General features: G+C 40.4%; 1 protein-coding gene across 1 annotated transcript in view; it reads left to right on the forward strand.

Moving 5' to 3' along the window:
• Positions 1-15,351, forward strand: part of LOC580766 (trifunctional purine biosynthetic protein adenosine-3) — a 15,385-nt gene extending 34 nt beyond the window's left edge. Inside the window, exons 1-17 of the mRNA XM_030995410.1 lie at positions 1-107; positions 1,072-1,263; positions 1,983-2,259; positions 2,886-2,997; positions 3,557-3,625; positions 4,012-4,137; positions 4,574-4,661; positions 5,206-5,460; positions 6,234-6,468; positions 7,345-7,555; positions 8,337-8,535; positions 9,397-9,645; positions 10,413-10,772; positions 11,483-11,611; positions 12,054-12,190; positions 12,729-12,983; positions 13,759-15,351. The exon at positions 1-107 is cut by the window's left edge and continues 34 nt beyond it. Of these exons, the coding sequence (XP_030851270.1) occupies positions 1,119-1,263; positions 1,983-2,259; positions 2,886-2,997; positions 3,557-3,625; positions 4,012-4,137; positions 4,574-4,661; positions 5,206-5,460; positions 6,234-6,468; positions 7,345-7,555; positions 8,337-8,535; positions 9,397-9,645; positions 10,413-10,772; positions 11,483-11,611; positions 12,054-12,190; positions 12,729-12,983; positions 13,759-13,950 (3,039 nt within the window). The 5' untranslated portion in view covers positions 1-107; positions 1,072-1,118 and the 3' untranslated portion in view covers positions 13,951-15,351. The remainder of the gene's footprint in view (positions 108-1,071; positions 1,264-1,982; positions 2,260-2,885; positions 2,998-3,556; positions 3,626-4,011; positions 4,138-4,573; positions 4,662-5,205; positions 5,461-6,233; positions 6,469-7,344; positions 7,556-8,336; positions 8,536-9,396; positions 9,646-10,412; positions 10,773-11,482; positions 11,612-12,053; positions 12,191-12,728; positions 12,984-13,758) is intronic.
• The last annotated feature ends 250 nt before the right edge of the window (positions 15,352-15,601 follow it).

Below are 15,601 nucleotides of genomic sequence, written 5' to 3' on the forward strand. Positions count from 1 at the left end.
GTTTTGGGTATTTAAATTATTAGTAGCTGCATTCACTGGAGCAGATTGGTCTGTGAGATTTGATGGGGAGCTTCGTTCCTACATTTATTTGCGATCATCTATTTCAGGTAAGAATCTAAACCATCTTCTGAGGTGTGGACCATAGACCCAGCCTAGCTAGTGACAGTGTGCAAATTTCTACTTGGAACGTTGGATGACTGGAATTGCAACTGCGCATGCCAGCTTCAACACATTGTTCATCAACATTCACATTGTCATTCATACACAACTTCACAAGGTCGAGGTCTTTACTCTTTAATTTGTTTTATTTTATAGCAAATTATAATAAGGCTTTGAAGTTGACGTGACCTTACTTTGGGTTCGGCTTTACTTTTAACTTGAGCCATATTATGGGGCTTATTCAGGTCTAGACCGAATTTTTCTGTCTCTTTCGTTCGTTAGCCTCTGATTTGGGTAGGGTCACGTAATCGTATACATGTAGACCGAAAACTTCAGTCTCTCTAATCGTCGGTTGTTCCACTGAGACTACGTCTGGCTCCACTAGACCTCCGATTATAGAGACTGAAGATTGTCCTATCGGGACTGTACGGAACCAATGGTTCGGTTCGGCAGGACCGCGATGAATGAGATATGCTACGAGATTTTCACTTTTTACATCCTCATACATGCTGCAATATGACAATAATTAGAGTTTAATTAAAAATAACATATATAAAGCTTATTTGACTTACGATAGCTTGCGCATTTAGATCCTAAATTAATGATTAATCCGAGAAAGTCTCGTCGTCAACATTATCCGTCTTGGTTTTAGTTGATGAATATTAAATTTTTCTTTTCATTCATGCCAATGTAAGCTGTAGAATCTATACTGATATTTGAAGATGTTAATACTAATAGAAATATTAATAACACATCTTGGTACTTGGTTGGGTAATCCCTTTGGCAGCTCACTCAGGAAGCTATACTGGGACCAAACATATCAAATCTTAATTGTGCGCATTTTGGCATTATTATAAATTGATGCATATATGACGTTCAACTCTAATGATGTTTTTGTTTCCTGTATATCAGACTTCTAACTTGGCGACAACTCTGAAAAGAAGTATCAAGATTGAAGCATGACAGATAAGGTCCTGGTGATTGGGAGCGGGGGACGGGAGCACTGTCTGGCATGGAAGCTAGCCCAGTCATCGCAAGTAGCCCAGGTCCTGGTTGCCCCAGGCAATGCTGGAACAGCCAACAGTGAGAAAATTACAAACATGGGTAAGAATGAGTCTATGTCATGGTGTACACCTGTACATGGTTTAGGTCAAGTCTTTCTGGTACTTTCATAATAGATCAAACCATGAGATAATTCTCGCGACTGCAACTACGGCATTTGGCCATAGAGGGCAGCATCAGTCATAGTCATATATCTGGCAAGTGCACTTCTGGATACCATACAAATACAATAGGTCAAGGACTAGAAGTCTGATAGAAATTAAAGTTTTGGAACCATTAAACTATAAGTAACAGATTATGATAGTGCCTACTTAGATGTCATCAGATCACCAGGGGAGTTTATGAAACCTGAACAATAGTTAAGTAGAATAAGGAATTAGTTGCCCCTGCTGTACATTCTCTATGGAAGCCGGAAGAATTAACATCGTCTTCCCAAGAATCAGATCTGCACATTTGCTGACCTGCCCAGTCTGGGAGGAAGGTCGACATCTACTGTCAAATATTGTATTTGCCGTAGGGTCAATTAGTTAAACGGTTACTCTGTAATTGATGTTTATAATGATTGATTATTATTAATCTTGTCCTTATTTTGATATTTCTTTAGTTCATAAATTAGTAGTTTGTGTAATTTTGTTGTTTTAATATTGTAAAGCCCATTGTTATTTTCTCCGAAGATGAAATGCGCTATAGAAGCCTAGGTTATTATCATTATTATTATTTTCTCAAACATTATCTTTTAATTTAAATTCTGAAACCGTCAGGACCAGATGTGCCCATCGGTAACTACCCCACCCTGGCTTCCTGGTGTAAGGAGAACGGTATCAGTCTGGTGGTGGTAGGACCAGAAGCGCCCCTTGCTGGAGGTATTGCAGACTGCCTCGCAGAGGCAGGCATCCCATGCTTCGGCCCCACGAAGGCAGCGGCCGAGATCGAATCGAGCAAGGTCTTTGCCAAGAGCTTCATGGATCATTGCAAGATCCCGACGGCGAGGTGGGGCAGTTTCACGGAGGTGGATGCAGCTTGTAAACACATCAATACGTAAGTTGACTGCTCGGCATTATCGAATATACAGTCGAACCTGTCTCTAGCGACCGCCCAAGCGAAACACAAAAAGTCGTCTTTGTAGACAGGTTCCTTCTGATAGTACATGGGTCAATGGGAAACCATGTTCAAGGGAAACAAAAAATGTGATCTTTGTAGACAGGTGGTCACTAAAGCAGGTTTGACTGTACCTATATTTCTCTCCTGAACCCCTGGTTATGAACTATTTAATTCACCCGCTCTGCATAATCGCATCTCTATGGATGGAATCCAATTTGCATACATAAGTTTTTGCTACGTCTGAAAAGCCTATATATATGTGTTAACTCATCAATATAGTACTCTTGTTCAAGAAATATGCACAAGTTTAGTAAACAATCATTTGTTTGTATGATCCTGGATATTCCATACTCAAAGGCACATATTCTGATTTCAGATTTCAGATTTGAAAAGGAAAGCAGCCTCATTGAAAGCTGGCTCAGCTCCATGCGCTGATTTATGGAAGACCAAGATTCATGTTGAGCCTTGTATATACCTGTACAAATTAACTTTTGGGGGCTGTAATTCCAGGCCAACTGATTTCATGAGTAATATTTTGATTTTACCTTTTGATCTCTCTACAGTGCTCCCTACAAAGCTTTGGTAGTGAAGGCTAATGGTTTGGCAGCAGGGAAAGGAGTAGTAGTAGCTTCCAATCCAGAAGAAGCTTGCCAAGCTGTCAGGGACATTATACAGGTAAGGATGAACAACACATGCTCTGGTGACAAATTGCCCTGCAGGAAGTTTCTGCGCTAACCAAATTCTTAACTTCAACCCTGGATGTAACACTATACCTATCCTTGACTCTAACTCTAAATGGGATATAAAGCCCAATCGCAATTTCCCTGGTACTCCCTTTTTAAACCCCATATCTTTGACAGAGTAATAACCAGAGCAAATGTTGCAAATGCCTGATTACCCTTCAAGTTCGATGATACTGTTCCAAATGGAATCACTGATCTAGAGAACAAAAAAGGGTATCTTTTTATACAGCTGGTTGTTTTATTCATGTACATGTATATCTTGTCACTAAAACTTGAAAGTGTTTCACAAACCCGTCAAAATTACAAGTTCGCCAACAACCCATTTAAATGCGTGTATTAAACGTGTTTCAATGGGATGTTGTTGAACTTAAACTTTTGTGCGACCGGCGCTGTGGTTTTACTGTAATCTACAATGCTGTCTGATATATCTAAAGTGGATGTAGCATATATTGAGAGGAGCTAAGTGATTTCCTTTTGTTTCCTCCCTTCAGGATAAACTATTTGGTGCTGCAGGAGAAAGTGTTATCATAGAAGAGCTACTTGAAGGAGAAGAATTTTCAGTAAGTTGAGACACCTTGATTTTTAGCTTTGTATTTTTAAATAATGTTGAAATATGTGCGAGAGATAAAAGAGTTAGAGATTGAGGGAGGCAGTGATGGAATTTAAAGCTCTCTTACCTTAGTGTTAATGGAAATCTTTTTTGACAGTTACATGAACTGGCATTTTTGGCAGCAATCATTTTGATAAGATAAGAGTACAAGAGAGAGATTGAGACTGAGATAGATAAAGTGAGATATGATGATTATGCTGGAATATTTTATGATCAAGTTTAATATTGAGAGAGCGAGCTAAATAGAGATAGAGAGACAGAGAGAGGGAGTGAGGGAATGTTGATGGAATATTTCGTGATCAAGTTTTAATATTCTCTGTTACCTCCCAATGGCAGGTCCTGGCATTTTGTGACGGGAGCCATTTTGAAGCCATGCTGCCGGCCCAGGATCACAAGCGGGTCCGTGAAGGGGACCAAGGTCCGAATACAGGTGGGATGGGAGCATACTGCCCTTGCCCTCAGGTGAGTATCGATTGATGGAAGGAATTATCACCTACCATACTCGAGATCAAGTGTTAGGTCACATATTCATCTTTCTTCATTCTTGCATTCCGTATTCAATTTTGTTGTTGTTCATAACAGGCAGAAATTTGATTTGTGCGATATACCTGTATATGCTTTAAACTATATTAGGTTTCCTTACATCATTTGACTGATAGATCTTTGTTTGAAAGCGAGTCATGTCTTTTGGATGATTGTCGCTGAACGTCGGTCTGTAGATAATCAGACCTCATTTGTACATGCACATCAACTATTGAAACTCAATTACAAGCGCGCACACGCACATGTACTTATATATGTAATTGATTCTAAAAATGAGTTTTGGATACTGCACTTTAAGTTACAGTCTGAAAAAACGTTTTCTCTTTTCTTCTTTTTTACGCATTTCTTCCATCAGGTGTCCAGGCAAGTTCTGCAGCAGATTAATGAAGAAATCCTCCAGAGGGCAGTAGGTGGGATGAAGGAACAGGGAAGGCCATACAAAGGTGGGTTTTTTTGTCAGTGTTTTATATACATGTATAAGATATAACATATAATTATGATGTGCAAATAGAAAAGGGGAAATGAAGTTGTGCAGATCTGATTCAGTCAGATGGATCAGAACTAACTACGACAGAGTTTGGAACAAGAGTGAATGGAATAGAATGGATTAGAAAGGAAAGGAAAAGGAGAATTAGAGGAGATGAAATGACATAGGATAAAGTAACATAGATGGGCATAGATTATTATTGAAAGAGAGCTCAGAAGGTAATCATTGCAACTGTCCTTGCATCAAGAAATTTTACAAAACCTCATGATTTTCTATGAAAAGATATCGTCTGAGGTGATAATTCATCTGTCGTGAGTTGCACACAATATGATTCTGATGTGTGATTGTTTAAGCCGATATGCTACCTTTCTTGCATCCTATAAACATGTACGGAGGGCATACATAACAGTAGATTATATCCGTTTTAATCACCAAAAACATATTGTACCGTGAAACTACCTAACCTAAATGAACGTTTTCTGAATTCTGTTCATCTGTAGGAGTGCTGTATGCCGGTCTAATGATCACCAAAGATGGCCCCCGGGTTCTGGAGTTCAACTGTCGCTTCGGAGATCCCGAAACCCAGGTGGTATTGCCGTTGTTGAAGAGCGACCTCTATGCTACCATGAAGGCGTGTGTCGCGGGAGACCTGCCCAGTGCCAAGCCGAGTTTCCACGATGACCGTTGCTGCGTGGCGATTGTTCTGGCCAGTGGAGGATATCCGGCGTCGTACAAGAAAGGCTATGAGATCACAGGTGGGTTTAGCATGTCTTTAAAAGGCTTCTTTGTTCAATTTATTCTTTCAAGAAATGGTCGGTTCTGTGCTTCTGTGCTTCAGTGTACAATTTGCAATTGAAATAGAGTTTGGCATTTGGAATGATAGAAAATCTTTGCAGAGCTTTGAGCATCTTGCATCTTTAGTTGAGTTAGTAAATCACTCTATGGGACACTTCTACAAGATAATTTATGCAGTCCCGATGATGCCTTCATTGTTTAAAGCCAGTTGGTCTTCATATTCCATGTGCAGAAGGTCATATTTGGCTGACACTAGAGTTGGTGGAAATACTGTTAATGGGTGTACATGTCTGCAAACAGCGAATCCAAAGGTCAATCAAGTATACCCCCTCGTCTACGGGAGAGCCTTGTGTATTTGAAGATGCATATGTCAGATAATGACTTTACCACAAGGGGAGAAGACAAAGCATTACATAAAGCCTATTGGTCATAAAACTTGAGGCTAATCCTTGTGATTGACAACACTTTTTATTGGGCAAACACCTGAACAGGTTAGTTTCAAATTCCCCATGAGAGCCCACTTCTATCTGTCTTTAGAGCCCCAATGCACTACTTATAGCTACTTGCGCCCTCTATATAGCAAACAATGCCTTATCGGTGACCATTGGTCCCCCATGGTGCCCTTTTTCTTATGTTAAGTGAGGGCTGATTTGAGGAGATAACCTCTCATCCCTCCTGGCCAAACTAATGCAGATGGGCTTTAAATCATCTCATCTGTTCTGTTGCCTCTTAGGATTGGACGAGGTATCAAGCCAAACTGATATGATGGTCATCCATGCTGGCACTGCCCTCAAGGATGGGAAGGTCGTGACCTCAGGTGGGCGTGTCCTAGCAGTGGTATCCTCGGCAACGGATCTTTTGACAGCAGCTGCCATGGCTAATGAAGGGGCGAAGAGGGTCAAGTTTGATGGGGGCTTTTACAGAACGGATATAGCGAGGAGAGCGTGCAACTTCCTAGCTCAAAACAGGTTAGTGGAATTATTTAAATATATCTTAAGGGAGAGTACGATGCAGATAAAGACTAAAAGCAACCAATCAAACTTTGTGAGAACATTCAAATACATCGATGCTGTCACACACAGTGCGCAATCTTCAAGGCCTTGAAGCACACTTTCCTTGGAAGAAGAATACTGTAAGAAGGATATTCTTTAAATTTTAATTCAATTTATATTCATAGTTTGCATAATAATAAACCTTGACAGTGTTTGTACAGGTACAGTGAACAAAGCAAAATATGCAGAAGGAACGCTAAAATGCAAGTGCAGTGAGATATAAAGTTATGATGTCCTATTCAACCAAGGTCTAGAAATAGGTTTCGGAATTCTGTAACAAGTCATTTGTTGAACAAGTCATGAACGAAATATCAAGTTAAATAATTTGCATATGTACACAATTTATAGTTTACATTATTAGTTTGTATGTTGTTAGACATTGTTGAGTATTCTTGTTTCTTAAAGTATCGATTGTAATAATTAATTCACTATTTTTTTTTTTTAACGTTTTCTAAACTGATTTGTACCAAAATACTTTGTTTAGCTGTTTAACGGGTTAGGCTCGACTAGCACATGTGCTATTATCTAGCCCCTTTTACCAACTAATAGTTTCTCTTCTTGTATATGTAAAATCATTGTATGAAATGTATATGTATTACTTTTGGTAAATAAATCAAATCAAATCAAATCAAACCAATAAATAGCATCATAAAATAACTGGATGTTGACATTTGGCAAAAACATTGAAATTTATATACAGAAGTAAGCTTAGGGTAATACAAATACCCGGTATTCAAAGGAAATAGATTCTCTTGGCCCTTTCTCACAAATACATCTCGTTTCTATTCACAGATCACCAGGCCTAACGTACAGTGGCAGTGGGGTCGACATTACTGCTGGTGATTCTTTGGTCCAGGCCATCAAGCCTCTAGCCAAGGCCACGGCCAGGGCGGGATGTGATGCTGCCCTCGGGGGGTTCGGAGGCCTCTTTGACGTGAGGGCGGCTGGCTACAAGGACCCTATCCTTGTGTCGGGTACAGACGGTGTGGGGACGAAATTGAAGGTGGGTTTAATGGTTGTTTCAAGCCTCAACAAAGTTTTTAAGGATGCTAAGAAAAGGTTCTATCCTTGTGTCGGGTACAGACGGTGTGGGGACGAAATTGAAGGTGGGTTTAATGGTTGTTTCAAGCCTCAACAAACTTTTAAGGATGCTAAGAAAAGGTTGTACCGGTAATTTGTTATTCTGTTAGAAGTTGTGCTGTTGATTCGATATTATCAATAGTTGTGTCTTGAAATAGCCTGTGATAGGGTTAGTCTAAGCCTAAAAACTTGAAGAGAATTTAAAGAAAAGGTTCTTGAAATTGTTTTCTAATAAATTTTGCTGTCTTTCTGTAATCTAATTGTTTATTTGTTTTATTCTTTCCAATTAATGTCATCAGTTCTTGGTTGCTCCAAGGAAGAGAAAGAGCACAGGGAAGATGACAGGGTGTCTTGTAATACTCTTCCCAACTTTAATGTTTCATCAGTGATATCCAGATCAATCACTCTTGATCATCCCCCCCCCCCAATATATATTATATTTCTATTTTCTAAAATTTAGAAATTCAATGCTTAGCCCTTATGGGGATCAAATGTAGTTAGGTGTCCAAATATGGCAAAATAAACCCTTTTTACTCGTGAACTTTGGGAAAGTACATAACTGATTAAGCCATCGTTAAAAATGTCACATTCCTCTAAAAATGCATTTCAAATCCGTCTGACATGGAGTTATTATCACAGGCTTGGTAGTTGACAGGTAAAGAAACTTTGATTACGAAGCTAAATTTGTCATTTTCCGATTGCAGATTGCTCAGGCCTGCAACCTTCACCAAACCATAGGCCAAGACCTAGTAGCCATGTGCGTGAATGACATCCTAGCCCACGGCGCAGAGTCTCTCTTCTTCCTGGACTACTTCTCGTGCGGCAAGCTAGAGGTGGGTGTGGCCAGGGACGTGGTTGGAGGCGTGGCCGAGGGATGCAAGATGGCCGGCTGTGCCCTGCTGGGTGAGTGGATCAATCGGCTCAATTAGAGAAAACCCATCAAGGCAATTTATTAGGGTTAGGGTCAGGGTTAGGTCTTAGTAGTAGAAGACTATAACTTGTTTAGCACAGGGCTAATCTTCCACAAGGTCCATCTGGGTATACTGGTATACTAGGGTGCGCAGGTGGACCACTACACCGGGGTTTCCCCCTACTCTTATACAAATAGTGCAGTGGGTCCTTAACGTGCAAAGGTGGTGACTCTCCTCTACACGGGGTCCTATCCGAGGGACGGCATGTTTTCCACCTAACATAGCCTGCGTCTTTGAAACGAGGGGAGGGGCAAGTTTACACACAACGCAGGCTTCAGTCATCTGTCTTGGTGGTAACATCAAAGATACTTGTGTAGTAGGTATTCTGTAATTGTTCTGATGAATCCTCCAGTGTCGTTGTAAACAAGAAACAATGACTTCTTCAGAAATTTATGGTTTGTAGCTACATCCTCAATATCATATGTGCTCAGAGCTAGAAGGGTGTTATGTTATATGATTCGACAAAGATTAAATGCCCTTTTGGCTCTGAACAAACAGTATATGATATATGTTGCCCTTGTATTCTATTTTGTTATTGGTTAATTATTCAAATTAAATTGAATGTAATTCAATAAACAAACTATCAATCGCCATAGAGGTGAGGTAGGTAAAATAGTGTACATGTTTCTGTAACGCTTTGATGAGTAGATGTGCATCAACTGTTACTTTTGTTGCCTTCCCATTACAAACCTTTCTTCTCCAAATGCCCAAACTGGCACCGATTCATTTTACATCTTATATATGTAGGAAACAAATGATGATGTAATGGATGTACGCTTGATTTTCTTTTTAGGAGGCGAAACTGCAGAGATGCCAGGGATGTACGCCCCTAACGAGTACGACCTGGCGGGGTTCACTGTGGGGGCGGTAGAGAGGGGTCACATGCTCCCGAGGACGGACGAGATCCAAGTGGGGGATGTTGTCCTGGGCGTGGCATCATCAGGTATCCATAGCAACGGGTACAGTCTAGTGAGGAGGTTGGTTGAGCAGGAGGGACTGGACTTCAGGGACCCGTGCCCCTTCAAAGAGGGAGCCATATTAGGTAGATGAAGTATTTTGAAAGGAAGTGTCAACAGCCTTGAAAATCTCCTGTTGAGAAATTTTGAAGCTCTGACTGTAGGCCTGTCTTCATCAGACCAAAGTTGCAAAATAAACCGCTACTTTCAGACTCTGCATATTTTCCCGAAGCTCGAAATTGCGTTTCACCAGACCAATGCACATCAAAAAGTAGGGTTCGAATTAGCTCGCTATTTGAGAAATAGCAGGCTATTTTGGAAACAAGACCAAGATTTCTCAGGATATTTTCTCGACCAAATAACCCACTAATTGCAACTGCGAGCTGCTGAGGACATCAATTAGCTGGCTAATTTGAGATCGGGCTATTTGAAAGAGCAGGTTATTTTGCAACTTAGGTCTGATGAAGACAGGCCTACTAAGGATGCTCTGTAATTCCAGAATCCACTGAGACCAATACTGGATATGTGCTCATGGAAGCCTATGTAATCATTCATTTATGCACCAACACTGATTTCTATGGCACACAGGTAGAACCACTCTGTTCAAAGTGCAAAACAAATCTTAGTCACAAAGTACCTTCATCACTTCGGAAGTGATAATTCCAAAAAGAATGAAGTGTGACCATTCCATATTGAAATGATTTGTGGATATTCACGGTTATCTCTTCCCATGTGCTAACTATGAATTGGTCTACTATGGAATGACAGCATTTATTTGCCTGAATTGAAAATTAATATTTGATATACAGGTATGCTGAAATCTATCTTCTTTCATATCATCTTTTCCATTCAGGTGAAGCTCTCCTGACCCCAACCAGAATCTACTCCAAGACCCTGCTCCCGGCCGTCCGGTCCGGCCACGTCAAGGCCTTCGCCCACATCACCGGAGGGGGCCTCCTGGAGAACATCCCCAGGATAATGCCCAGGTCCATGGCCGTCCAATTAGATGCCTCCAAATGGGAGATTCCATCCGTGTTTGGGTGGATCTCACATCACGGAGGGGTGGAGGAGCTGGAGATGGCTAGGACGTTTAACTGCGGGATCGGGGGCGTGCTGGTGGTGAGAGCGGAAGATGAGGGCGCTGTTTTAGAGATGGTGCGGCTGAACGGAGAGAAGGCCTGGAGGGTAGGGCAGGTGGTGCCCAAATGTGGAGGTGAGTCTGACCAACCAACTACTTCTTCTTTTTCTTCCAGGGATGCTAGTTCTCAGGCTTTTACCTCGTTTCAGCCCCATGTTCTTTTTAAGCCTATTTTACGGTTTTATATTGTAAAGAAATACATGAAGCTGTAGCATATCTGAATCTGTTTTGTGAAATCAACTAGAATCTCAGTTTTTCTGTTGAGTTGAAATTGCGCTGAAGACATCTTTCATACTGTAGCAATTTTTGGAAATCATGAAAGTGATCCGAGATGTTGTCACTTCTTAATGATCTAGGCCCTGTTTCATAAAAAGTGTAAACAAATAACAAATGCTTAAATTTCTATGACGAATATTCCCCACCAATCAATTGCCACGATTTCAGTAGCTAACAACAGTTATTGTAACTTTCGTTTGATAACAAGTTTTATGAAACAGAGCCCTGGTACTCCTCATTCAAATGTCAGCATTGTGTATGTAAATTTACTTCTTGAAGTGGGGTTGTGAGAATGAGAAATTTATAAAGCCAGACATGAATATTTCGTTATTCACACAATTTAATTTCAAGTGTATATATTGTTGTTACAATTTGTGGTGGGAACTAAGATATTTGTTTTAAAGAGTGTAAAATAGAAGTTAGCGTTACAAACATATATGTTTCTGTTTACTATGTGTTATCTTTAACTCTGTTGTCTCTCTCTCTCTCTCTCTCTCTTTGAATGCTAGATGGAGCAGCGGTATCAATAACCAACCTTTCCTCCTCCCTGGCTCGGTGTTACTCCCCTGCTATGAATGGTGTCCAGGAGGGTGGAGAAGAGAAGAAGATGAGAGTAGCTGTCCTCATCTCTGGAACAGGTCAGTCTAAAATCATTAAATCTTGAAACCTTACTCTTCTGAAATTTTAAGCCAATTAAGGGTTTGTTTGCTATCTTACAAAGCAACTGGGGCAGTTTAACCTCATACCCAGGACACGGCAACCACAAGAACAATCCACTCCTCTGCTGCCCAGAGGTTCGCCGTAACCCTAGGCACCTCATTGGAGTGCTATCAACTGGTCCAGTTTATATCCGGGAAGCAGTTTAAGGTTATACCCAGGACTAGGTGGCATCCTTTACCAAGTCATCATGCAATTAGTGTGAGAAATGGATGGTTTGATTAGAGGACTTGCGATTGATTCATCTTCATAGGACGGGGCTCAGAACTTGACTTTCATCTTCGAGGATATGGAATAGATGATTCATCATGTTCTGCAATGAAGTCATGTGTTAAGATACATGTTTCTTTCATTTTTAAACAGGAACCAATCTACAGGCTCTCATCAATCACACCAAGGATCCTAACAAGAATTCCAAGGCAGAGATATGTCTAGTGATATCAAATATTCCTGATGTATTGGGGCTAGAGAGGGCACAAAAAGCTGGTATTCCAACCAAAGTAAGAAGATTATCTATCCATTCTCTGTAGATGATCTAATCTTTTTCCTCTTCCATTACACATTCTTTTCAATTCCTCTCCCTTTATCTCTCTTGCCCTCCCCCCCCCCCCCCAACCCTCTCTTACTCTCCTCTCTTTCTCTGTCTCTATTTGTTTGTCTGTATCTTCGTCCCAGTCATTCTATTCTTTTCTTTTTTCCTTTTTTTGACAGTTCTCTCATGTTATCAATTATTCTTCCTTGTACTCCATTTCCTCCCCCCCCCCCCTCATTTCTCATTGTGCATTCTTCAAATAAGTTAAAGGCAATGTTAGACATCACTATTATCAGACAAATTGTCTTGCATTGAAGCTTTGAAACTTTTTTTGCACAATTTAACGACCGCAGAAGAATTTTCATTTTGTGTAAAAAAAAATTGTTAGCTATGATTACAAATAAAACAGTCACGGAAGACTTTTTAAAAAGAGTCAACTTTGACTCTGCAAAGTCCTCAAAATAACTAATATTGAACTTGTTTTCAAACATTTTCCTTCTAAACAGGTTATTAGTCACAAGGGACTTAGCAGACAAGACTTTGACATGAAAATCCATGAAGTGCTCCAAGCAGCTAACATAGAATTCATCTGCCTAGCCGGTTTCATGCGTATTCTCAGCGGTGAGTTTGTCAGCCGATGGCGCGGTCGACTCATCAATGTTCATCCTTCGCTCTTGCCATCCTTCAAGGGAATGAATGCTCATAAATTGGTCTTAGAGGCTGGAGTGAGACTATCAGGATGCTCGGTTCATTATGTAGTGGTGAGTGTTGTGATCGTTTCCCTTTACCCTGTTAAAGATTAAATATGTAGCCGTTACCTCTATGTGTGTGGCTCTTCTCTCCCACTCTCTCTCTCTCTCTCTCTCTCTCTCTCTCTCTCTATCTCTCTGTATATACAGTCAGACCTGGTTTAGCGACCACCCGTCTACAACGACCACTTTTCTTGTCTCCCTTGGTTGGTCTTTATAGACAGGTTTCACTGTATATATCTCTACCCCATCCCATTCTCTGCTTTCACTGATTTTAGCTGTATTGGAACCTCAGCAAACAACCCGTGGAATAACTATCAAACATTCATCATAAACGGGTTGTAAAATTGGATCAATAAGTTACCAGAAGACAAATTTTCTTTGTTATGAGTGATTACCATGATGGTATGATATGCTCTTCACATCGATTTAGTTTTAGTGACCAATTTTGTTTTAGATGCTGCTTGTAAGTGTCGGCTTGCATGGTGATGTAGATATACAGTATGCTTGCGGGTGCACCATGTGAGAGAGAGAGAGAGGATTGAGAAGTCTTGAAAAGGACTCCTCAGTAATCTTTCTTGGGGGTGTGTAGTCCTGAAAAGGACTGTTTGTTATCTTTCTAAGCTTATAGTTCTAAGGAGAGGATGGGTGGCTCGACGTTTCTGAGTCAGAGTCCTTTTCAGGACTCCTCAATCCTCTCTCTCTCTCTCTCTCTCACATGGTGCACCCGCAAGCCTACTGTATAATTTTGTTTAATTAACATTTTCTTAAATAATTATATCTACAGGAAGAGGTGGATGCTGGAGCCATCCTAGTTCAGGAGTCCATCCCAGTGTTGCCAAGGGATACAGAGTCCACTCTCCAAGAGCGTGTGAAGACGGCCGAACACGTCGCCTACCCCCGCGCTCTGGAGCTGATCGCTAGGGGTCAGGCCTCGCTGGGGTCAGAGGGCAAAGTTGAATGGAAGATGGACTCGTAGCATGACATAATTATATAATATGGACTGGCCTTGAGGGAGATACCACATAATATTTCCCAAACTAGACTCGTATTGCCCCGAGTCAAAGACAAGGGCAATATGGTTCTTGTGAGGGAAATATATGAGGTATCTCTCGAAAGTTAAGCCAGTCAATATTGTTATTATTTTCTAAATCAGACATCTAGAGCAAATACATACATGACAATCTCATAGAACTGAACAAGCTTTGTCAAACCAGCACTGTGCATCCAGCTGCTTGACAAAATTTTCGATACACTGCAAACAGTGTACCCAATTAGGTGTGATTATTACGTCACAATAGAGTACGCGCAAAGTGCGCAGTTCTCGTACGCATAATAGATGCGCAATGAAAATGACCAACTTCGGCGCAGTGAATATGGTCTTATATTTCATGCTTTTTTAACACGTAATGTCCATAGGCTTTTTCATGAAAGGTAAATATGGTCTCATATTCCCCGATTAGCCCTTTTAGGATTACCAGCAAGTGTAATATGATTTTGTAAAACCACTGCTCAGATGTCTGATATGGGTAATAATTATGCGTATACAGTGAAACCTGTATGTAAAGACTGCTTTATATGGGAGACACGAAATTGGTCTTTGCAGGCAGTTGATCTTTATGTACAAACGTTCCTTTAGTACATGTTTCAATGACAAAACACTGTTTAAGGGAAACTGAAAATGTGGTCTTTGTGGACAGGTGGTCTTTCTAAACAGGTGATCGCTAAAGCAGGTTTCACAGTACTTTGTATACACACAGCCTTTTTGTTAATCAAGTAATAAAAATATATCTGTAATTTTGATGATAAGAGAGTTTCTTCCAATCATTCCAATGAGTGAAAAAGATATCTGAAAAAATGTGAATAAGGTTCTTGAGACCCCAATTAGGTGTACTTGAGTTGATAATGTATAAATATATGAAATATGGAAAGTTACCATTATTTGCACACAAAGTGTGCTCATTTTGTATGTATTGCCAGCTGAATTTAGTTATAGGTCGTTTCTTTTCATATTTTGGACAGTAAACTGAAATACATTAAACAGAGGGAGACAGACACTATTTATTAGGGAATCTGATGACACACAAATTGGAAAGTTGCACGTTTGCTCATTCCCAGTACATGCATTCTCTATCACTCTCTCTCTGCCCACCCGTTTGACAATTTGCCTTTGCTGGGAGATTTTGCGTAAACTCCCTTTTTCTTTTGAAAGGATTTGTTTTCCTTCCATTTGTTAATGTACATAATCGTTACCTTTGCACTTAGCTATGTCGAAGGAGAAAATCAAAATGTGTTGTGTATGTCATAGTGTTCAAAACACAGTATTTGTTATATTTTTGTTATGATGCAAAAGAGCAATATCTTTTTTTGCTTGGGGGGGGGGGGGGGGGAGGGAGTAGCCCATCCTTTTTTTTCCGTCGATGCTATCTTTATTAAAGTTGACTGGTCAGATTATGTGTTGTGCCAAGAAGGAAAGGACAGTAGAAGCATAATGTTGTGAAAAGGTGAAAGTTCAATGGTCATCACTGGAAAAAGAAACCGGGAACTGCATACTGTTTACCATGGGTTCAGAACATTAACCCCCATATCTTCTGAAATAACACCTTACTCTCAATACACTTGGAAATTCC

This window comes from Strongylocentrotus purpuratus, unplaced genomic scaffold, assembly GCF_000002235.5.
Source record: "Strongylocentrotus purpuratus isolate Spur 01 unplaced genomic scaffold, Spur_5.0 spur5_scaffold_21, whole genome shotgun sequence".
Classification (NCBI taxonomy): domain Eukaryota; kingdom Metazoa; phylum Echinodermata; class Echinoidea; order Camarodonta; family Strongylocentrotidae; genus Strongylocentrotus; species Strongylocentrotus purpuratus.